Source organism: Ochotona princeps, chromosome 4 (genome assembly GCF_030435755.1).
Source record: "Ochotona princeps isolate mOchPri1 chromosome 4, mOchPri1.hap1, whole genome shotgun sequence".
Taxonomy (NCBI): Eukaryota; Metazoa; Chordata; class Mammalia; order Lagomorpha; family Ochotonidae; genus Ochotona; species Ochotona princeps.
The window spans coordinates 48,432,971-48,457,150 of record NC_080835.1 but is presented as its reverse complement, the minus strand read 5'-3'; the positions used below and the strand labels follow the sequence as shown (position 1 = coordinate 48,457,150).

Genomic DNA, 24,180 nt, shown 5'->3' with positions numbered 1-24,180 from the left:
AGCAATGTGTATATTTACTAACAAAATCATTTTACATCTCATATATACATTAAATGACAGCTGAACGCTTACTTTAGATAGTACTCAAGGCCATAGTGCTTATCTTATGAGTAAATATATGAGAAATCTTGGTCAACTGAATTGTCTTGTCTATTCACAGTAATTTTGATGGTAGAAAATTAAGTTAATGCAGGCAAAGTTATATGCCAACTCTGATTACATTTGCCCTGATTTTGAGCTATGGCCAGTGAGTACAGATGCAACTTGAAAGAAAAAGGTATAATCAGATATTAATGAAGTCAGTAAACAAAATAGACTCACAGAGGCCTAATATTACCTCTTGATAGAAGACTTTGCTCTCTTCATGGAGTAAGGAATTCTGAAGTCATTATTATAATACAGCCTGGCTATGTTCTATTATAGTTTTCACTTGGGGACAAATCTCTGAGGATTCTAGAAATTCAAGTGTGAATTCTAAGGCACCAGTGATCATTATCATATTCTGGAGTACATATTCAGTGGTTCAATAGTTCAATTAAATTCACGAAAACATGACCTTCAAGGGTCCTGTCAGTTCTCAGGTGATCAGTTTCCCATTTTACATTGTTGACACTCTTTTTTCTGAATAATCTTCAAGAATATATTATAATAAATTATTTCAGACAAATATTAGTTTTTAAGTTTATTTTCCTATTTCAGACTAAGGAATACTAATCTGTAAATTTAAAGTGGCAATTTCCACTTTAGTCATTTAACATGTTCATTTTCAGTATATTATAGTCATAAATGTAAGATATTTCATTGTATACATTAGGAAATTTGGGGTGGGACATGTGCACCGCATGGTGGCTCAACTGCCTAATCCTCCCCTTTTAAGGACCAGGATCCTATATGGGTGCTGGTTCATGTCCGACAGCTCACTTCCCATCCAGCTGCTCCCTGCTTATTGCCTGGGAAGAGTGGAGAATGACCCAAAGCCCTGGCTCCATTCTTTTCTATAGCCATTGAACTACTCTTACTAAAAAACCTCATCCACTTAGCTTACGCTGGAAGTTGGAGGATACAGTTTTTACAGTAGTCTCTATCTTGTATACTAAGCAATTAAGCTTATTTTAAATTCTCAGGGCTTTTTTTGCCTACTGGTTAAGGTATCTCTTAGGGCATTCACGTCCTAGGACAGAGTGCCTGGGTTGGGATCTCAGCTGTGCTCCCAGTTCCAGCTTTCTGCTAAAGCAAACCCTAGGAGACAGCAGGTAATGACTCAGATATTTGGATTTCTGCCAAACCTTTGGGAAATGCAGATTGAGTTCCTAGCTACTGACTTTGGCCTGGCCCAGCCTTAGCAATTGCAGACAACCGACATGGGGCACTTGTACTTCAGCAGATCTTATTATTAATTGTGCCAATAAGTGTTTTTACAAACAGTTGATAGTTTGCTATAAATATGCTGCGCTAGGTATGTTTAAAAGAAAATGAAGAGTGCTTTTGGTAAATAGGGAGTCTAGAATTGGAGAGTCATTTAAAAGCATTGGTAGCTGAAACAATAAATATGAAAAATGTTTTCCTCTAGAGGTAAATTTGTGGGGTTGGATTGAAAGATAAACCCTATTGATCTTCGCTGAAGATAGCTTAAGTAGATTTATTTCCTAACTTAAGATCTTGTTCTAATTGTGATATTCTGTCTTCTAATTGTTGGTGGCACAGAGTCATTCTTTTCTACATTTAAGTGCCTCCTCTCATCAGAGAGGATTTCTCTGACTAAATAAATAGTACTAGACATCCACTCTTGTCACAGAGTTGCCATGTCTGATTCTACGTAATGCTTCCCATGAATAGAATTCCTGGCACATCATGAGCAGTGAGTCAAAGTAGGATGTCTGAGTTCATGATCTGATAGTCACATAACTGCTCCTTACCTTGTTTTCATGTTTTTTTTTTCAAATTTTTAGAATAAATCCTTCCATTTTTCTCTGATTTTTTTTAAAAAGATTGATTTATTGATTTGAAAGGCAGAGTCAGAAGAGAAAGAGAGATGCCATCTGCTAATTTACTCTCTTAAATGACTGCAGTGCTGGGGTTGGACTAGGTGGAACAAGGAGCCAGCTACTCCATCCATCTTTCCCATATGTGTGCACAGGCCCAAGCACTTGGCTTGTCTTCAACATTTTTACCAGGTGCATAGCAAGGAGCTGCATGGAAAGTGGAGCAGCCTGGACTCAACAAGTACTGATTTAGGATGCTAGCATTCCATCTATTGTACCAGAATGCTGACCTCCTACATTCATGTTTTGTACGTTCCAAGAGGAAATTCTTCACATATATTCATTTGTGATTGTATAAGAGAGTGTTGCAACACAGTAGCATTTGGCTGGTATATTGAATACATGCTGGTCTTGCATTATTTGTATACAAATGTAGTGCAAAGAGAATACAGCAACTCTTCAATTAACTATGTAATTTCTTTATTATTTTTAAATTTCATAAAACCTCCTTAAGAATTTTTGACCAATGTTTCCCTCTCACAGCCCTTAATTTGCCATACTTTCTTCTGTTTGTTTTGTTTTCCCCTCGTATGTAATATTTACTAAGATTGAAATGGATACTCTGTGGGGTCTATGTAACTTCTGCAAATGATTATTCTGCCATCATTTTCTCATGGATTTTATGTTTAATGAACAATTAAAATACAAATATGCAAACAGCATCGATCCAAGGAACTTAATTTGATTCTCTTAAGGTCTGTACTACAAAGCAAACCACCTAAGTTTACCAGTTATAAACTATTTTGAACATTCAGCTAAAAATAAATCTCAGAAATTTATCTTATATTATAAAAAGAAAGTAGTATTCTGGATCAAGGAACCAACTTCAATTTCAGGTTAGTCCAAAATATTAAGAAAAAAGCTTCAGTGATAAGACCCTCAAGAACTTCAGAATTGATGCTATGCCTTAAGAAATATTATTTTAACAACAGTTAGTAATATTTGTATGTATAAACACAGATCAGGCTTCAATTGTTATCAAAGATAGAAGCCCACAGATTATACCATTCTGAATTCATTTATTTGGCCTAATAATTGTCACAAAATATGATCCTTGGAGTTACTGTGTCACAGAGAGCACTGATGAAGATAGGATTGTATTGAAAGAAATGTGAAAAGTCTTTTGGAAATTTTTACCAGTATCTCCAAAATTTTAAAATATTAATTACAAATAAGTTAAATAACTAAATTATTTTGTTTCTTCAATCAACAGTTCATTGAGCTCTCATATAAGCCAGAATACCATTACATTACATAAGACACTTGAAAATGTGGAACCTCAAAATATTAGGTGAAGTTTTTATTCATTTTTTTTTCTTTTCCTTACAGATATAGAATGGAGAAAAGACAAAAGATTAGTTCTGTGAGTAGACTTCAAGAAAACATTTGGATTTACTCTATGGAATCATCCACAAGTTCATATTGGAATCATTCTCCTCATCTCTTGGACTCCTGACCTGTGACTTCTACCAGGTACATTTAACTCTTATCTATAAGTACACTTATGCTTGCTCAAAGTTCCGGCATTAAAACCCAAATGAAAGAAGTTCATATGGAGCTTTTAGAAGTTATCTTGTGGCCTCTACAGTATTGGTAGAAAGTGGCCATGCAGACTCCAATGGGCAATCACACCACAGTGCACACATTCCTTCTGTGGGGATTTTCCAGTTTCCCACACCTGCAGAGTCTACTCTTTGTGGTGATCTTCTTCTCCCATGTGACCATCCTGGCTGCAAATGCGGCCATCATGGTGGCCATCAGGCTCAGTCCCAACCTTCATACCTCCATACACTTCCTCCTCTTTGGCCTGTCCTTTTCAGAAACTTGTACCACCCTGGTGATCATCCCCCGCATATTAGTGGATTTGTTATCAGACAGCAAGACCATATCTCTTCCCGAGTGTGCCACACAGATGTTGTTCTTCTTTGGCTTGTCATCCAACAACTGCTTCATCTTGGCTGCCATGTCCTATGACCACTGCACAACCATCCACAACCAACTGCACTGTCACACCTTTATAATAAGAAAAATCTGCTTTCAGCTCATGGTGGCCTCTTGTATTATTGGGTTCCTAATTTCTCTGTGCATCATTACCATTGTATTCAACTTGACTTTTTGTGACTCTTACATCATCCAGCATTTCTTCTGTGACATCTCACCTGTAGTCCACCTTGCTTGTGATTATGTTTTCCATCATGAAATGATTATTTTTATGCTCTCTGACTTTGTACTGCCCAGTAACTTGGTTTTAATTATAATTTCCTATGTCTTCATTGTGTCCATAATTATGAAAATGTCTTCTGTAATAGGGAGGTATAAAACCTTCTCAATCTTTTCTTCTCATGTCACAGTTGTGTTTATATACTATGGATTTGCTTGCTTTGTCTACTTGAAGCCCAAGTACAGTGATACCTTCTTGAAAACATGCTGATGGCTGTGATATACACAGTGCTAACATCACTACTTAACCCCATTGTTTACAGTCTAAGGAATAAGGAAATGCAGATAGCCCTGAGGAAAGTTCTAGAGAGTATCCAAAAGTTTACTTCCCGGGTGGTAAATGAAAGAGGCCAAGACATTGAAAAAAATTTTGCCAAGGGTTGATAAAGTAGAAGTGTAATTTTCTGGAAATAATTATTATTATTATGAATGCATAATACTTACTATATAGTGTAGAACCAATGAAAGTGTCATTCTGTGTGGAAGATCACTCCTGGATCTCTGCCTGCTTAGCCCATATGGGAGGTCTAGGCACATGGCTCACTATGTCTCCAGGGAAACTCCCTGACAGTAGCCTTGGATAACTGAGGTTCCAACCTGGCCTGTTCATTGGACATACAGCCATGGGCTGCATCCCAGTCACTCTTCTCTGGCCTTGGATGAACTGTGCTAGGACTTCTCTGATAAACAACTCTAAGAAGTTAAATGTAACCCTCATCCTGTTTAGCAGCCACATGTAATGAACCTGCCCAAAGACATAGCTTTCAACCCAGGTGCTAGCTTATCTTGGCCTATCAACCTGCAGCCTGAGACACAGCTTCCAGTCCTGCATGCAGAACATGATCAGTGACTTGATTGGAGGGTCCACAGAGATAGACATGCCTATTAGCCAGTTACAATGTCGTTGTTAGGTGGGAGTAAGGTCGGGACCACCCTTCCACCTCTGCCTTTTCTACTGTATATAAGCTTGTAAGTTCTTCCCAGTAAAAGGACATCCTTCACCATTTTTGTCTCTGGTGGTTCTGGGGCTGAAGAACATCATAGCCTCACCCCTCGGTGGTCTCATAGCCTGTTGGTTAGGAAGCCCCGAGAATTTTGTTGCTTGTATAGCCTGATCTTAGTCTTTTCCTACAAAAATACTTGATGTGATTGTAAGATATTTTAAAATGTTATTACACTTATATGAAAATTCTTCAAAAGATCATGGACCAGCCTGCTGCACATACTGACAAGCACAGGAACAAGGCAGGAATTGGGCCTGGTGGGGGTTATTGCAGGTTGCTCCGACTGGGCTTCAGCTCCTACTGGTTTGCATGAGGACTGAGTGTGTGGTGGGCAGGATCAGGCTGGACTGCAACACCCATTAGTTTGAGTAGAAGACAGGGCTGGAGATAACTGACCCAACAATCGCAACTGCTAGCGTGCGTGTAGGATGATTTGGGTGACAGAATGTGTCGGACCCTGTATTGGCATGCATATGCAAAAATCAGATCTGGGATCATCTCAGATGAAATTTCTTTGGGAATCCCCTCAAGTGAATCACTGGACTCAGAACTCCAACCATGAAGAAATTGCAGGTCCCATGGTCTGACCTGGAATGCATGTGTCAAAGCTGGGCCTCCTCAGTGGTTTAGACGGAGCAGTGGACAGCATATCTAGGTGCACATGGAGGATATGGCAGTACACTGGAGTCTGCAGAGGATGCCTGGTACCACAACAGAGGATGGAGGACAGAACAAATTGATCAAGTACCCCAGCAAAGAATCTATCTATCTATAGATGTAGATATAGATAGATAGTATGTAACACATGTTAAGATTGAGCTTGAATTTAAGTTTTTACTTAAAAAGTGAGATTCCTAAAGTGTTATACTTTTATTTTAAAATATATTCACGTAGAAATGGCAAGGTGAACAAACACAGAGGGAATCTATAATAATGCAAATAATCTTAAATTCTAAAAGTGAAAATTGATCTGATACAAAAAGTGCATCTGTAGGACTATTACAACACTTCCAATGAGACTATGCATAAGACAAAGAATGTTCAGTATTAGGCAATAGGAATACATAAGAAAAAGTGGTTCAACAAATATCACAGAGTGTAGCATACAATTCTGAAACTGGAGCAACCTTTATGAGAAACAGTAAACTTTGCCCCAGGGCCAAGTCATCCTACTTAGCCCCCAGGAAGCTGTCATTTACAGGTATTTGATGGAATAGATTCCAAAAAAGGGAAGAGCTGTAGCTAAAGGATTTCTCTGTCTTCTAATTATGCTACCTCAGGTTCATCTGCAGAGACATTGCAAGGCAAATTGTGTTGGTCAGGCTCGGATTACAGGATGATAGAAGCTTTCAACCACCTGCAACACTAGTTCAAACCTTTAGATCACCGTAGCTTATAGAGACCATCCATGTCAATTGAATATGTCTTGGATAGCAGCACTACTCTTTATTTCCCACTTGGGGAATTTGAAATACTTCATCACTTGTTCAATTGCAAGAACTGCATTCAAAGAGCACAGAACTTAACTGAAATGACTTTTGCTTAAATATGCAAGAAATTGTGGGTGGAGGATGGATGAAAACCATGTGAGTTTATTTTTTGCAAGATGTTCCTACCTTAGTGAATACATGTTTATTACTTAACAAAATTCTAATAAGACATTGAAATTTATGAGTCTAGGATATTAACTGAAACTTAGTATATTGTCCTTAAGTTTTCATGAGAGAACTTTATGTGATATGTATTACTAATATTACTAAAGTCAGATTTCTTTTTAAATTTTTATTTTATGATACAATTCCAGAGGAAAAAGTCAGATTTCTTAAGACCACCAGTGAGTCCGAGCCATCAGTTTCCTCACCGCCTCTTTAACTTCTTTGTTTCTAAGACTGTAGATGAGGGGGTTCAACATGGGGATCACTACGGTGTAGAACACAGACACTACCTTGTTCTGGTCAGTTGAGTAACTGGACTTGGGCATCACATAAATGAAGGTAATGGTCCCATAGAACAGAGTGACTGCTGTGAGGTGGGAGGTGCAGGTAGAGAAGGCTTTGTGCCTCCACTCTGAAGAGCGCATCTTTAGGATTGAAAAGAGAATGTAGACATATGAGAGACCAATGGCAAACACCGTGACCACAATGATGGAGCCAGATGAGATGGCTGGAAGTACTTCAGAAATGAAGCTATGAGAACAAGACAGTTTCAGAAGTGGGGAATAGTCACAGAAAAAGTGATTGACTTTATTTGGCCCACAAAAGGACAGACTCAACAGGCATCCAGTGAATGTCCAAGCATTCACGCAGCCACCCAGGTAGGACATGCCCACTAAGAAAATGCAGATGCTCGGGGACATGTGTGTGGAGTAGAGAAGGGGTGAGCAGATGGCCACATAGCGATCATAGGCCATGGCAGCCAGCAGGAAGCATTCAGCTGTCCCAAATGTCACCACAGAGCAGAGCTGGGCCACACAGCCAGCAGCTGGGATTGAAGTTCCTTTCCTGAGGAAACCCATCAGCATGAGCGGGGTGACTGACGACGAGTACCCAATATCTACAAAGGCCAGATGGCAGAGGAAAAGGTACATTGGAGTATGAAGTTGAGGGCTGCTTCGGATTAACAGCATTATACTGACGTTGCCCATTAAGGTGACCGCATAGATCCCCAAAAACACAATAAATAAAACTGCACAAACTGTGGCATCCTCTGTTAACCCCAAAATGATGAACTCACTCAAAGTTGTGTAGTTTCTAGTCCCCATCTACACTGAGAATCAGGCTCACTGAAAGCAAAATGAGTGGTGTTAAAAATCTAATAAGGCAGCATTATTTGCCTACTTATTTTTATAATAGGTATAAAATAAAAATCACAGAAACAGACATTCATTTGCAAATTTAAGGGAAAATACTTTTCTACAATACTTTATGTAAGAACTTCATGCTATTAGATGTTCCTTGATGGAACTCAGGTTTGAATTGTGTTCTTAGTGAGGTGCTTCATAATGAAGAGAGAAAATATAAATCATGAGAACAATTTTCTTTTCTTACAAGAATTCAGTGTCAGATACACTTAACATACACACTGACAGCCGTGTACTCAGATGTAACAGATTGATACATTTTAATTCTTAAAAGGCATGCTTAGATAATGTTATGTGAAGTAACTGAATAATGACATGCTGTAATATAAACACCAGTTACGCTGTCAGAATTCCAGATGTCCTGGCTTCCTTGTGTCTTTGTATGATACAGAAGAGGGAACATTATAAATAGGCATGCACTCCAGACTCACTGAAAATTGAACCTAAAAAGAAAAATATAAATACATGACACAAAATCAGATTGGATACCAAGTGTCATTATGTTATGGAGCCAACATGCCAGACAAAAATTCCATGAGCTTCAGAGCTGTATAGGGCTGAGGTGAGACACTAGCTTTGTCACTGGTGATCTGTAACATTTTAGACAGTTAACAAAAACTGTTTGTTCTTTTAAAAACAAAACCTGACAGGATCCTGTTTAAATCAGATGATGTACAGGTTAATATCAGAAGCTGATATAGCATGTGGAATAAATGATTAATACCTTAAAGTAACTTCAATATAAACATGAGGAACATTCTTGGATCAATGTGAGAGGAAGATTATTACCTGTAAGTGTATGAACTTCAGCACTCTCAAGAAATGCCAAAGAATTGTCACTACTGTAAGGCAAGGCTGCATTTATGAGACATATGGTCTGTTGGGATATAGCCTCTAGAGTGCATGACTTGTTTACAAAGTAACTAAAAATCCATTAGGGCAATAAAAAACTATGAGTATGCATGCTCAAATAATATGTATTGTCTCATAACATCTCTAAATTTACTTTTGTGTGTATAATGAGGTTTTTAAAGTATTTTTGAAAGGCAGGTTTACAGAGAGAAAGAGAGACATAGAAATCTTCCATCCACTGGTTTGCTCCCCAAATGGCCCCAGGGTCAGAGCTGAGCTCATCTGAAACCAAGAGCAAGGAATTTTCCCTGGGTCTCCCATGAGGGTGAAAGGGCCTAAGAACCTGAGGTATTTTCTGCTGCTTTCCCAGGCCACAGGCAGGGAGCTGAATCAACTGGATTCAGCTGGGGCAGGAACTGGTGTTCATATGGGACACCCCCGCTGCAGATAGAGGCTTAGCTTACTATACATTGGCACCAGTGGTTGGTGCCACTTTTATGCTTAATCCTCTGGATACAATTTATGAGATGTTTATATTTAGAATTATGAAGGCATTCCGCCTTTCTCTGTTTTTTTCTTGCATCATTTATTTAGATTTTTGTTACCATAAAGAGAACAGATTTTACTCATTTCAATAGGTATAGCTACAAGAAGACAATACCACTTGCATCACTCCCCTGCTCCACACAAGCCCCCTATCGCTCTCCACATTCTTAATCAGATTTGCTAAGACATAATTTTAAATCACTATATTTATAGACTTCATTCACTATAAACCATAACCTTAAACAGGTAAAAAGAAGGAAGACTCAAAAAAAAAAAAAAAACATAGTAGGAAGGCTCCAATTCCATAACAATTGTATTCCAAATTACCCTATCATTGACCAACGATTTTTGTATTTTATCTTAACTGCCACATATTAGGGAAAACAGTGGTATTTCTATTTTCAAGACTGGCTTATTTCATTAAACATAATGGTTTCCAGTTGTATCCATTTGTCCTCTTCCCCCCCCCCAAAAAAAAACCAGGATTTCACTCTTTCATGAATAATATTCCATAGTACACATATATCATGTTTTCTTTATCCAGTCATCAGTTGATGGACATCTGAGTTGATTCCATATATTAGCTATCATGAATTGAACTGCTGTACACATAGGATTACAGATTAACTCTTTCATTTGCTTATTTCTTTTTGTTTGAATAAATTCCCAGGACGGGATGGCTGGGACACACACACACACACACACACACACACACACACACACACACACTCCATTTACTGTCCTGCATAATGGTTATATTAGTTTATGTTCCCACCAATAGTGTTTTAGGGTACTTTCCCCTACCCCCGCATCCTTGCCAGCATTTATTGTCTTTTGATTTTGGGGTGATGGCCATTATAACAGATGTTACATTCCCACAGACAATGGAATAGGTACCTTTACCCCATATTCTCATCAGCATTTGTTATGTTCTGATTTTTGGATTATGGCCATTCTAACTGGGGTGAGGTAAAATCTCCTTGAAGGTTTTATTTGCATTTCTCTGATAGCTAGTGAATGAACTTGAGAATTTTTCCATGTGTCTTTGCTATTTGTATTCCATCCTTGGGAAATGGCCTGTTCATGTTCTTTGTTCATTTCTTAACTGAATTATCTGCTTTGTTGTTGTTGAGCTTCTTGAGTTCTTTATAGACCCTGGATATTAATCCTATGTCATAAGTAGAGTGCAGATTTTTCTCCCAAGGTGTTGGATTCATGCTCATTTTGTAGAACATTTTCTTTGCAGTGCAGAAGCTTCTTGGCGTGAGTTAGCCCAATTTGTTTATTTTTGCTTTTATTGCCTGTGCTACTGGGGGTCTTTTTAAAAAGTCTTGCCTATTCCAATGTCATGCGTCATTTCCCCAATGTTTTCCTCTAGTAATTTGGTGATACCAGGTCATTATACACTTAAAAGTTTTGCAAGTAAATTAGATCGTATGTTGTGTACTATAAAAAACAATAATTTTTTGAAAGTGTACATTCATTTGATCCTATTATATGCCCAACATTCTGTAAAATATTCTAAGACTAGACTTGAAGTAGGCAGCTGAAACCCATCCCTTGTGTAGTTGTAAGATTATAGGAAAGACTTTAGACAGTTATTTCTCCTTGTATTTATTATTTAAAGTGTATAAGTATAAAATCTATTTCAGTAAGAGTAAAATATATTTCAGTAAGTATTGAATATACTTTCTGACACTATTCAACAGCACAGTATGAATTACTCCAGACTTTCAAGAAAACCTGCAGTTGCAGAGCAGATTTATCTCTGAGACCTAAGAGTCCAATAGCTAAGAATTGCATTTCCATCAGAAGAGTAGCAATGATACACATAATCATAAAATGTTTGTAGCTGAATAAAGATAGAGATATGAAGCTTTATGATATCTTTTGGCTGTAGTTCAATGACTATTTCATAAAAGATTTGTTTTTACTCAATTAAATTTAGTGCTTCAGTAAGTATATTTTAGCACCTCATGTGTTTATAATACTGCACCATGAAATGTTTGTCCAAAATAATCATAGACATTAAACCTTTGCACTGGTGAAAGAGAAAGATCTTTCACCATGGTGAGTATTAATCAAGTGGCTTGAACAAAATGTTGTGTTGGGAAGATAGGGTGAGAGGAATTAAATTCTCTCAGATACAATCTACAATGCTTTTGTGAAATCAATGGCCACCTATCTGTACCGTTCCCAGCTGCAGATTTACTTTTTCACAACCTAAGTGAGTGCAGCCTTTTAGGGCAGTTGGAAACAGCAAATCTGTTTCCTAATTTGTTCAAGTGTATGAAAAGTGCATGTATCACTTATGTTGAAATTAATGTTGTACTATTGGGTTCATGATTTGAAACTAAATTTCTTTGACAAAAACCACAGAGAGAAGCTCAGAGGCCCCAAGCAAAAAGAATGGAGTATTGGAGATACTAATTACCCTCATCTTATCAGTGTGCATTTTACACATATACTGAGATTTCACACTATATGACATGAATGCATAATTATTATTGCATTGAAAATTTTAACGTAAACAATAAATAACAAACAAACTCTGCCAGAAAACTCAAACTGTCTCTAAACACAGGTGACATGAAAACTGGGCCACTACAAACAGCCGCATTCCAGATATGCTACAGTTTGTTTGGCCACACAGGTCATTTTGACCTAGAAATCAGTTTCAATGAGAGAAAAATGTTGTAATTTCTTTTTTCAAATAATTCAATTGCATGGTAAATGGAGCCTTTGACTCTTTAGGGAAATTTCATTCATGCACCTTTTACATAATCATGTGCACATTCTGCTTCTGTCCCAATAGATGTTTACTTGTAATTTCTCTGTCCCAATGGATCATCAGTGTAATTTTTCAAAATAAGCAATTTATATTTTCAAGTGAAGTTAGTAATTTGGGGATATATCCCAAATGACCAAAACTTCACTTAAATATGTCTTTGCAGTGCAGTAACAATTCCTTGGTGCCTATCTCCAGTGTTTGGTTAGATATATCACTAGTATGTGCTTATTTTAAAGGTTACAAAACTACTCCTATATTTGCTAGAAGTAATAAATTGATTATTTTGAGAAAGCTTTTAGAAATTGAGAAAGTATTTTGACATAAATAATGTTTGGTATTTTCATCTACATCACATAAATTAATACAAGAATTGAGGTATGTATCATCATCCTCTCCTTTTTAGAGGAAAGAAAATGAAAGATTAGAGAGGTTTTGTGCATTGCCTGTGGTTCCATAGACAGTGAGAGGCAGGGTTTTGCATGGCTGCAAGGTTCATGGTATTTCTGCATACCACTTGGCCCTCAGTGTCCACAACCACATTTAACTTTGAAAGCATTTGTGCCTTTCATACATGTGTTCTCTTTCAAAATACAAAATTAAACTAATTTCTGTCTTGGACCTTGGAAAATTCTGACATGCACTCTTGTACTATTCAAACCATGGCATATCATTGTCATGACTCGCATGTTACTGTGAACATGATTTGGTAGAATGGTGAAAAAGAGCAAAGTTGCTGATAATGGTTCTTCAAAGTATCTTAAAGGAACAGGTTATTATTTCTGAAGAGTATGTTATTTAGAGCTGTGGGAAAGGATGAGTGTGAGTAATATTGTCTCCCTGTCTACGATCATGTGTATTTTGAAGAAAGGGATCATTATTCTGAAATATGCATTAATCTTTTTAATGTAATTTCTTGGCTTTCCGAGCTGGCTATTTCCATTCTGACCTCCTAAGCCTCTCTGCCTGTGCCAGCTCTCCCAATTCATATATCCTTACAGATGCACGCTATAACTAGTGAAGCTGAATCTTACCTAATGGAAGACCCCATTGCTCTGTGGCTCATTTAATTCCAGTTTGCATTATTATTACTTCACACTATTCCATATGTACCAATAAGTGTGATATGGAAGATAAATCCTAGGATATTTGCAAAATACTAGGCTGCTTGTTTTTAAAACTGAAAATTCTATTTGCCATCTACTTACAGATAGAGGTTGTAAAGCGTTTGGTATTAATATCATCACTAGGGATGTGATTTTTTTATTCAGGAGAGTACATGCATAATGTCAGTAATGTATCTACTTTTTATTCCAATCAGCTGTTTAAATCAAAACGACATTTACTGAGAGAATCTTGGGAAAGCAACATATTCGGAATGGGATTGAGAAATCAGAAACTGACCTTCCTAGGGATGTTTCAGTTATGTTTAATCTTATTATAGACAATGTTGTTGTAAATAACCTCCTATTTATACTTCTTGTGCACATAGGGATTGAACTTGCTCCATGGCAATAAATAGGAGCATAATATCTGGGTCCTAAGGTAACTGAACCTTCAATTTTAATACTTTATCAAAAGAAAGTTTGTGTGCATGGAGTGTTCTAGAAGGAAGGAAAAGCCATAATTTTGAATACGTAATTATGATATTATGTTTACATATATGCGTTGATTGTGGGGTGATTTCTGCCGATTTAATCTTCTCTGATTCTGATTTTAATAGGCACTGTTAAATGGATAGATGGAGACTGAAAATGACACAACAGTGACAGAATTCATTATTTTAGGATTAACAGATAATCCTACACTATGTGCCATCTTCTTTGTGGTTTTCCTACTAGTTTATGTGGTCACAATAGTTGGAAATATCAGCATAATCCTGTTAATCCAAAGCAGTCCACAGCTTCACACGCCAATGTATCTTTTCCTCAGCCATTTGGCCTTTGTGGACATTGGGTATTCCACATCCGTCACACCAATCATGCTCATTGGTTTCTTACAAGAAAAAACTACTATCCCTGTCATAGGCTGTATAGCCCAGCTTGGCTCTGACGTCACTTTTGGCACTACAGAGTGCTTCTTGCTGGCCACCATGGCCTATGACCGCTATGTGGCCATTTGCTCACCCCTGCTCTACTCCACTAACATGTCCTCAACAGTCTGTTTCCTCCTACTGGGGGCTTCCTACCTCGGTGGATGCATGAATGCATCATCATTTACAGGCTGTCTGATGAACCTGTCTTTCTGTGGTCCAAATAAAATCAACCATTTTTTCTGTGACCTCTTCCCACTCTTGAAGCTTTCCTGTGGTCACCTTTATATTGCTGAAATATCTCCTGCCATCTCTTCAGCATCAGTGCTTATAAGCACATTGTCTACCATCATTGTGTCCTACATCTATATTCTCCACGCGATTATGAAGATGCGCTCTACTGAGGGGAGGAACAAAGCTTTCTCTACCTGCACTTCCCACCTCACTGCAGTCACTTTGTTTTATGGGACAGTCTTGTTCGTCTATGTGATGCCCAAGTCAAGCTACTCAGCCAATCAGGTCAAAGTGGCATCTGTGATTTACACGGTGGTGATTCCCATGTTGAATCCTCTCATCTACAGTCTGAGGAACAAGGAGGTAAAAGAAGCATTGAAAAAGTTGATAGCTAGAACACAGTGGTTTTCCTGAATTCAGTCAGGTATAAATCCATAATAGCAAAATCAATGATTTTAGGAACAATGTGTTTGATATTCTAATGGTATGTATTGTTAATTTTGTCACATATATTGTTAAATGCTGCTATAATAAATCCAAGGTTGGCTTGTGTTTTAAAGTCATGTTCATTTACATAGATATGCTAGATTCAAATGAAATACTAATTTTAAAGATATGAATACTTCAGAAGATAGTTTCTAATTTTCCTTACTCAGCAAGTACTTAATAGATAATTTGACTCAGTGATTAGGATAGCACTTGGAATGCTCCCAACTGTCATCAGAGTCCTGGGGTTCAGTTCCAACTCTGCTGTTACTTCATATTCTATGTATATACACTTTGGGAAGCAGCAGGTGGTGCCTGCAGTGCTTGGATGCCTCCCACCCCCATGCTAGACCTAGATTGAGCTCTTTGTTCCAGCTCAACTCAGCCTCGGCCATTGCTGTTATTTGCAGAATAAACCAGTGAGTGGAAGACCAAGATCTGGTTTCTCTCTCTTTCTACATTTCAAATAAAAAGCTAAATAGAGACATACTTTGATCAAAAATCAAATTTCTTTAAATATTCTCTGGTAAAATAATATTCAGGAAATAAATTTTCAATAGGTTTATGATAACTGGGAATGTTGACATGTCAATTTGGGTCATTTTTTTTTTAAAGATGCTGACCTTTAGTAATCAACAGATAATTAAATGTTTGGAAATGGCAATGTTAGTATCTCAGAAAAACTTCTGTCTGTTGTGATTTTATTTAAATGAAAGCAGATTTCTGATTCTTCTGCTTGGCCAGTAAGATTCCCAACCCAGATCGCACAGAAGAAATTCTGAATAAGTCTTAACTGCCTGTTCTCAACACTGAAGTCTTAGAGTAAGATTTTTGGAAGCAGATATTTCTTTGAGTTAGGAGGCTGGAACAGTAGGAAATCAAAGCTCAGGCCAAGATGTGTTACACGTTTTTGTAATGTCTCTCAAGGAGGGTTCTATCATAACTGCCTTTTCCTCTGTTCTGTGTGTAGGCACCAGTTATCCAGCATAGTTATTGCTGTTGCCTCTAAATTAATTCAAGGTTCTCATTGACTACTTCCGGTACTCCTCTTCCTCTTGCCCCGCAAGTATCACTCTTCCTCAGGATTCACCCTTAGCGCTCTGTCCTCCTCCTTGCCTCTACACAGCCACCTGGGATGGCTTCATTGTCTCTGGTGAAGGCAGCTACCACATGTGTGTTGAGAAATTTTCCTATCTCCAGATAGAATTTTCCTTGAAAGACAGATGACACCTTAACTAGACTTTCCCCTAAGACTCTTGAACTAATTTGTCCTCTAACCGAATCTGTCAGATTTCCCCAGAAGTCCCTCTGCTCTGTCTTCTTTTGAAATAAATGTATCTCTTTGTGAAGTCTCATTCTCAGAGTTGAAATGGCCTTCACTGTACACCATGTAAATGCTTGATCTTTTTTCTTACTTTATTGTAAAAGGAAGGTACCTCACAAACTGACTTCATTCTCATCTAAGTTCCTTTTGAATACAGCCTTAAATGATCCCTCATTTATTATGATATGTCCAGGCAAAGATTCATCCTGCGTATTTCAATTCAAAGGAATTCAAACATTTGTATGGGGTGTGGTTATAGCTGATGTAAAATGCATTCTTGGGTAGGATATATGTTAAGATTCATTTTTTTCTCCCAAATTCTCAGTCAACTGGAAAACAATAAAAGAAGGCACACAGAAAAGCAAAATATCTGTAGAAATTAAATATCTGGGAAAATTCAGTATATAATTGGGGACAAATATGTTTTCATGTTCTAAATCCCAGAATATGACATTTTTTTTTTGCTTTTCTGTCATTGGCAATACTATGCCTTCACAGTACAGTTTACAGTATGCCCAAGGACAGTCAAGGGCATCAAGAGAAGTTTTATTTATAAGAAACAGTAGGATGGAGAAGACTGGGATGCTTTTGGGTGGAGTAAATTGTGTCCACCAAATTAATCTATTAAATAATTTAATTCCCAGTACCATTGAATGTTACCAATTTTTGGAATAGGTTAATTGCAGATGTGATTTCTTGAAATCAAGTACCACTAGAGTGTTTCCTCATTCTAGTGTGGATGGTGTCCAATTAAAAGGGGAAATTTTGGACAGCACACAAGAATGTCATGTAAAGATGAAAACAACATGTGGAACACAATTAAACATGCTGACGAGTGCCAAGGACTGCCAAAATACCTCCAGAAATGAGATGAGAGATGTGGAACAAGTCCATAGACCTCAGAAGGAAACAACACTGTCAAAATGCCAATCTTGGAATTCTAGTTTCCAGGACTGAGATATAATCCATTTTTGTTTAATCCACCAGTTTGTGGTCATGGCAAACTAATAAAGCTGTATAACTAGTTTTCTCCTCCAAACTCCTAAGTACTCCTTCAAAGAGGAGGGAAGAGTAAAGACGGAAAAAACCCAGATGTGTGTTACGCTAGTCGATGACTCTCCAAGAGAGGGGAAAAACATCAAGAATTGTGAAAAGCATATTCCAGAAAAAGAATCAGTATATCAAGATTACTGATAATAATAATACCTATATTGGATACAATAAATAACTCCTTTAATAAGTTTGTTTTCAAGTCTATTTACTATGGATTGCAGATTATACTTCAAAAGCAGGGATTTGAACTGAGTATTTTTTTAAAGATTTGTTTATTATTATCATAAAGAAAGATTTACAGGGAGAAGGAGAGATTGGAGAGAAAGGTCCTCCATCCAGTGATTCACTCCCAAAAGTGGCTGCAGTGGCCAAAACTGAGCTGATCTGAAGCCAGGAAATTCTTCTGGATCTGCCGCATTCTTCTGGGTGCAGGGTCCCAAGGTTTTCAGGCCATCCTATACTGCTTTCCCAGGCCACAGACAAAGAGCTGCATGGAAAGTGGAGCAGCCAGGACATGACCTGATGCCCATATGCGATCCCAGTGCATGCAAGTGGAGGACTTTAGCCACTAGGCCATTGTGCCAGGCTTCTAGAAGTATTTTTAAGATTTTGTCCTGTTAAAAGCAATTAAGAGGTTCTTAGTCTAAATAAAATTTATGGAACCCTTCCTCTTCTGAAATACATTGTGACTTTCTGAGTCCTAAATACTTCTTAAGATTCTGTGAAATACTTTCTTTCACAAAATATTGTCAATTAAAGGAGTAAAAGGTAACTTCTTAGGGGTAATAAAATCATTGCATGTGGTGATTGGCTGGTAGTTAAACAGGTGTCATAAATCATCAACCTGTATGTATTTAAATTTTGTAAATGTAAACATCAATAAAATTACTTCTAAAAGGATTCTGCAAGAAAATTCTTTGCTCTCCCTTTTATTTTTCTCATTTATTTAACTTTATTTATAAAAGGGAAAAATTTATGTATTTTATATATACAGTTTTAAGATCATAATGATAGTTCCATCCTATCTTCCCTGTCTCCTTCCTTCCTTCTCTTCCATTCTTTTTTTCATTTTTTCTTTTAATTTCACAATGACATACTTTCAATGTAATAACCACTAAACAAAGAATTCAACATAGTAAGTATAAAAAGCACTTGTACTCAAGAGTATGGACAAGGGCCATAAACTAATCAAATCTCAAAATATGAAATATGCTTTTTTTGTATTCCATATTATTAGTAACTGCAAATCATGGAAAACATGATATTTGTCTTTTTGGATTAGCTTATTTTACTAAGTGTAATGGTTTCCACTTGCATCCATTTTGTTGCAGAGGATAGGATTTCATTTTTCTTTATGTCTGAGTAGCTTTCCTTACAGCATATAGACCACATTTTCTTTATCCAGTCATCAGTTGTTGAGCATATGTGTTGATTCCATACCTTAGCTGTTATGAGTTGAATTTATTTTTTTTATTTATTTTTTATTTTTTTTAAATAAAGCAAACATTTATTAAACTATAATAAAAACATTCCATCAAATTACAAAACCTGAGCAAGAAAAACAAACGGCACATGCTTAACTGTAGTTGACATTCAAATAAAATTTGCATTCCCAAAATATTATACAGTAATTAGAAAATACCAGCCAAAGTAATATTAGGATACTTTTACGTGCGATCTCAACAAATTTGAACAGAAGCAAATTTTAACAAAGGTAAATTTTACAGTGAAACATAGCAGTAGATTAAGGATCTTAACATGTTTATTTTACTGCTATTTGACACTATGATACAAAAATAAGAGGATGAGTTGAATTTATATCAATATTTGGCTACAGATTACTCTTTCATATGATTATTTCATTTCCTTTGGGTTAATTTCCAGGAATGGAATGAGTTAGTCATATGGTAGATCTATTTTCAGATTTCTGGGGAATCTGCTTATTGTCTTCCATAATGTTTGTACTAGTTTACACTCCCACTAACAGTGTACTAAGGTGCACTGTTTTATTTTTCTCTCATCATTGCTAACGTTTGTAATTTTTTTTATTTTGGAATGATATACATCCTAACAGGGGTGAAATGTTTCCACTTTTAAAACTAAGGCTATTGGCAGAAGTGATTATCATCTTTCTGAATATGGCCTACCTACCTGTGTAATCCAGTGCTACTGTTTCTCAGAATTGTTGCCTTCCAGTTTGTTGTATCTCTCAAGTTTCCTGCAGATTTATCCTGATTTGCGGTATTATTCTTTTCATTAAAACTATGCTTACATCTGCATTCTGCATTGATTTTCCTTTTGGAAAAAGAGGCTATTATTTTTCCTTTTCATTATTTATCTTAGCATTTTAAATTATATTTACTTTTTGGAAATTAACTGTTTTTATTATTTAACCAAATTTACTTATTACATAGAGATATACATGTATACATACTATTTTCTTGAAAACAGGGATTTTATGAGGTTCTTAATACATGTTAGGAGGCTCATGAAAATGATCATAAATGAGGAAAGAGATGTATATTATTAAGATGGTATAATTCAGTGAGGATAATATTATAAGTATTAGTAATAACCAGGGCCCATATTATAGTACAGGAGTTAAAGCATTGTCTGTGACACCAGCTTGCCATCCAGTGCAAGTATGAGTCCTGACAGCACTTTACTTCCAATTCAGCTCCCTGCTGTTGCAGGGAAGGTAACAGAAGATGGCCCATGTACTTGACCCCTGTCACACATGTAGGGGATTGGATGGAGTTCCAGGCTTCTACTTAGCTCAGACCTGGCCATTGACACCTTTAGGGGCGTGAGCCAGCATATGAAAAAATGCCTTTCTGTGTCTCTGTGTTTCTATGTGTGTATCTCCTCTCTGTAATTTGGCTTTTCAAATCAATAAAAAGATGTAAGAAAGCAATGGAATCTTGAACTACCTGAAGATTTATTTAACTGGTAACTTAGAATTCTACCAAAAATAAAATAGCTCTCAAAAGTAAAGGTACAACAAAAAGGGTCTGTTTGACAAAAAAGATTCATCACCATTATACTTGCATTAAAAGGAGAAACATAATTATCACTGAATTTACTAGTGTTGTGTCAGATTTTACTTTTTAAAGTTTTCTGGAAGGCAGGGTAATGGGGAGGCAGGGAGGGAAGGAAGGAAGGGGAGAAGAAAGATAAAGAGAAGAGAGAAAGAAAGAGAAAGAGAGGCTCTTTCCACCTGCTGGTTTACTTTCCAAATTGCTGCAACAGCAAGGGCTGGCCCTAGCCTAAGCCAGGGCCAGGATCTTCCATATAGGTGACTGGGACCCAAGCATTTTAGCATCATTTGCTATTTTCCATGTACATTAGCAGGAATCTGGATCAGAAGTGGAATAGCTGGAACTCAAAGTGGCAGTCTGGGATGTGTGTGTCTCAAGCAGTTACTTAACCTGCTATGTCAAATATCTGCTCTTCTACATTCATTTTTGGCTTTTTTGGGGTGGGAATAAAATTCTAGGTTATGAGTTAAAAATCTTTGTACAATTGTAATATTTCAATGTTCTCTTATAATATTTCTTTACAAAGATCACTTATCGATCTTTTCTTTTTTGAAGGAAATAGTATCTTTCTCTGGATATTTTAAATTTCTTTTGTATTTTTTGTGATTATTCTGTGATTTTTTCTAAAGAAAAAAAAAAGATTTTTAGGTGCTACAGAAAGGAGAGGCAGAAAAGATCTGTCATCCACTGCTTGACTCTCCAGTTGGCCACAAAGGACAGAGAGCTAAGCTGATCCAAAGACAGGAATCAGGAGCTTGTTTTGGGTGTTCCACATGGCAGGGGCCCAAGAATTTGATCCTTCCTATGTTGTTTCCAACTCAGAAACATTAACAGGAAGCTGGATCTGAAGTGGTGGCTCCCATATGGGATGCCAACACTGCAGGTGGCACCCTTTGTGCCACAATGCTGGTCCCCATATACAAATTTTCACATGTTTTTATTTATCTTGGGAATATATCTGGGAATGAAATTTCTAGGTCGTAGGTTACTACTATATTTAATAGTGTAAAAATGTCACTGATGACGCTCATAATTTTGAAGAAATTATATAGCATGTTTACAGGAGCTATGGATGGTATAAAGTAAAAAGGTATCTTTAAACTTTCAACCTACAATGAGTAGGAAATATACAAGGAAGCTACTCAAGTATAACATGGGCTTACGCCCCACTTCTTTTCTGCCTGAATTATTAATAAACGTGGCAAAAATGATATACTATTCTTACTACTTAATGCTTGTTGCTAGTGCTGGGCTTGAGTTAATTTACTATCAATACCAATACTTGAGGCCTGGTATAGTGGTGTAGTATGCTAAGCCTCCTGTGGGGCTGTGGTGCCAATATCCCACATCGATGCCAGTTTGGGTTCCAGCTGCTCCACTTCTGACTCAGCCCCCTGCTTATGGCCTGGGAAGGCGGTGGAGTATGGTCCACATCCTTGGGTCACTGAAACCGCATTGAAAGATGCAGAAGGAAGTGCTGACTGCTGTATTCAGACTGCCCCAACTCCAGCCATTGCAGCCATTTGTGGAGTAAACCAGTAGATGGAATTTTTCTCTTTCTGTCTCTCCTCTCTCTCTGTAGTCCTGTCTTTCCAATAAAAGTAAATAAGTCTTCAAAAAATTAATTACCTGAATTAAAATTCAGGAGATCCTTGAACTTTTTGACCTCCAAGATAGGGGTCTAATGTGTTCACAAGGTCTTTATATCTAGGCCTGAAAAGTTCACCTAACTGAAGATCCAAGATTTCATGGAAGTTGGGGTACACCTAAAATTTTTAGCAGATAATAGGTGATGCTCACCAAAAGATAAGAATCAGGACCAGGACCTCTGGAGACAAAGGTAAAAAATTCTTACTTGTGAATGCCTGTTACAATGAAGCAGAATGATAAGGGGCAAGAGACTAAGAAATGTAGGATCGAATGAACATTTGAATAGTCTATGTGAATTTAAGGAATTTTCCTCCGTGAGCTGGGCTTTGAGTCTTAGTGTCTACTCTAATGATAGCAGTGAGTGTAATGTGAGTGACAACAGATTTTACAAATATCTTTGTCTTTCTTTCCTACTCACCTTGGTATTTCAGACTGGTGATTGCTGCCAGTAACAGCACCTACTGACCTAAATAAACCTAAATTTGAACCACAGGAGTCACTGTGGAATATTACTTCTCTCTAATATCCCACAATTTATAACTAACAGTTTCTGCCAAACCTCGCTCCTAATTGTCATCAAAGCTGTTCTCTCCTTGTTTTCTGTCAAACTGGTTAAAATATTTATCCTCTGTGCCCTGGAGGATTTTCTGTGAATCAGTTTTCCTTAGAGATAAACTTCGTTTTATTGTTAAGGATGTGGATACATCTAACCATTTTACTTCCCTGCATAAGGTTTGTATGGATAGTTCTTTGGATAAAACACTCCTTAAAATGAAATTTATTTCTCTTAATGAATCGCTTCTGTTTAACAACATCTCTCAGCATTTTTCAAAATTCATAAATGTGCAGACTTGTAATTCCCCAAATATGCTATCCTTTCATTCTCACATGCCTGTAATGTAACCTCTTATATCTAACACTTTTTCGATCCTGTTACCTTGTTTTATCAAGTTCTAGAACTAAGTCTTAGTGCTTTATTCTCCAGAAACTGATATTCTATAATCTTGTCTTGGAAAAGTGCCAAGGCCACTCCTGTTCCACCTTAAGAATATTACTCTTTATTACAGTTACCATATTACATGTGTCTAATTACTTTGCTTTGTTATTGTTGTTGTTTATTTCATTTTATGACACAGTTTCATAGGCTCTGGGATTCCCCCAACCCTTCCAAAAAGCCCTGTCCCCTATATTGAATTCCTCCATATTATTACAGTAGTACAGTTCTTATCCAGTCATGATTCCTCCATTGCGGGCATGGACCACGCAGAGAGTCCAGCATCTTTTGTCCAGATAAATTCAACAGTTTCATTTGGAGACCATCCCTGGTCAGAAAGTAGAGCTGGCAGAATATCATCCTTTCCTATGCAAGGCCACTATACAGCTTCAACAATTTACAACATCATAAAGTTAACTGACATGATTTTAAGTGACCAGTACGTTAGAAAATGCAAGCTCTTAACCACATCCTGTGACTACATCATTGACATTTCTTTTTTTAAAAACTTTTTCTATTTTTTATTATATTTTTGACAATCTTTACATAGTTAATTAGGGTAAAAAGGTTCAAGGGTTACAGGAAAATGGGTAAGACTATTATTTCTATATTGTTTCCTTCATATATCTGAGGTAAAGGGGGATTTTAAGGGAGAAGCCCCAACCAGTTTCCTACCCACCCACCCCAGGTCCCTGATGTGGGGCATGCTCTGAGATACTTGCTCAAGTGGTTTTAACAGTTCACCAGTTATGAATCGCTGCCAATCTCTCCAATCCAAGCGCAATGAGGTTGTTGAAGAATCCACTGATTGACATAGTCCTTCATAGAGTCTCTGTTTGTCCAGTTTTTCACTGCTAACATATAGCTGAGGTGGTTGATTGACTTGTTCTGTCCTCTGTCTTTTCATGGTTAGGGTTCTGAGTCCAGCAGTTCGATTGGGGGATCCCCAAAGAAACTTTGTCTGAGGTGTTCCCAGACCAGATTCTTGAATGTACTAGCAAGTACAGGGCCCGGCACAGTCCATCTCCCCAATCAGCTGGTGGTTGCAATTGCTGGG

The 24,180-nt window shown here is 37.2% G+C and overlaps 3 protein-coding genes across 3 annotated transcripts; 2 read left to right on the top strand and 1 right to left on the bottom strand.

The window, feature by feature from the left end:
- Positions 1 to 3,660: 3,660 nt before the first annotated feature.
- Positions 3,661 to 4,646, top strand: LOC105942273 (olfactory receptor 10K1-like). Its single transcript, XM_058662285.1, is given in 2 exon segments — positions 3,661 to 4,456; positions 4,459 to 4,646. Coding segments are annotated over 2 exon segments (984 nt in total).
- Positions 4,647 to 7,088: 2,442 nt separating this feature from the next.
- LOC101535393 (olfactory receptor 5P80-like) lies at positions 7,089 to 8,027 on the bottom strand. Its single transcript, XM_004593821.2, has one exon. The coding sequence runs from the start codon at positions 8,025 to 8,027 to the stop codon at positions 7,089 to 7,091; it is 939 nt and encodes a 312-aa protein (XP_004593878.2).
- Positions 8,028 to 14,047: 6,020 nt separating this feature from the next.
- On the top strand, positions 14,048 to 14,992 carry LOC101535139 (olfactory receptor 5P4). Its single transcript, XM_004593820.3, has one exon. It carries the CDS (start codon positions 14,054 to 14,056, stop codon positions 14,990 to 14,992), a length of 939 nt encoding a protein of 312 aa, XP_004593877.2. The 5' UTR covers positions 14,048 to 14,053.
- Positions 14,993 to 24,180: the final 9,188 nt, after the last annotated feature.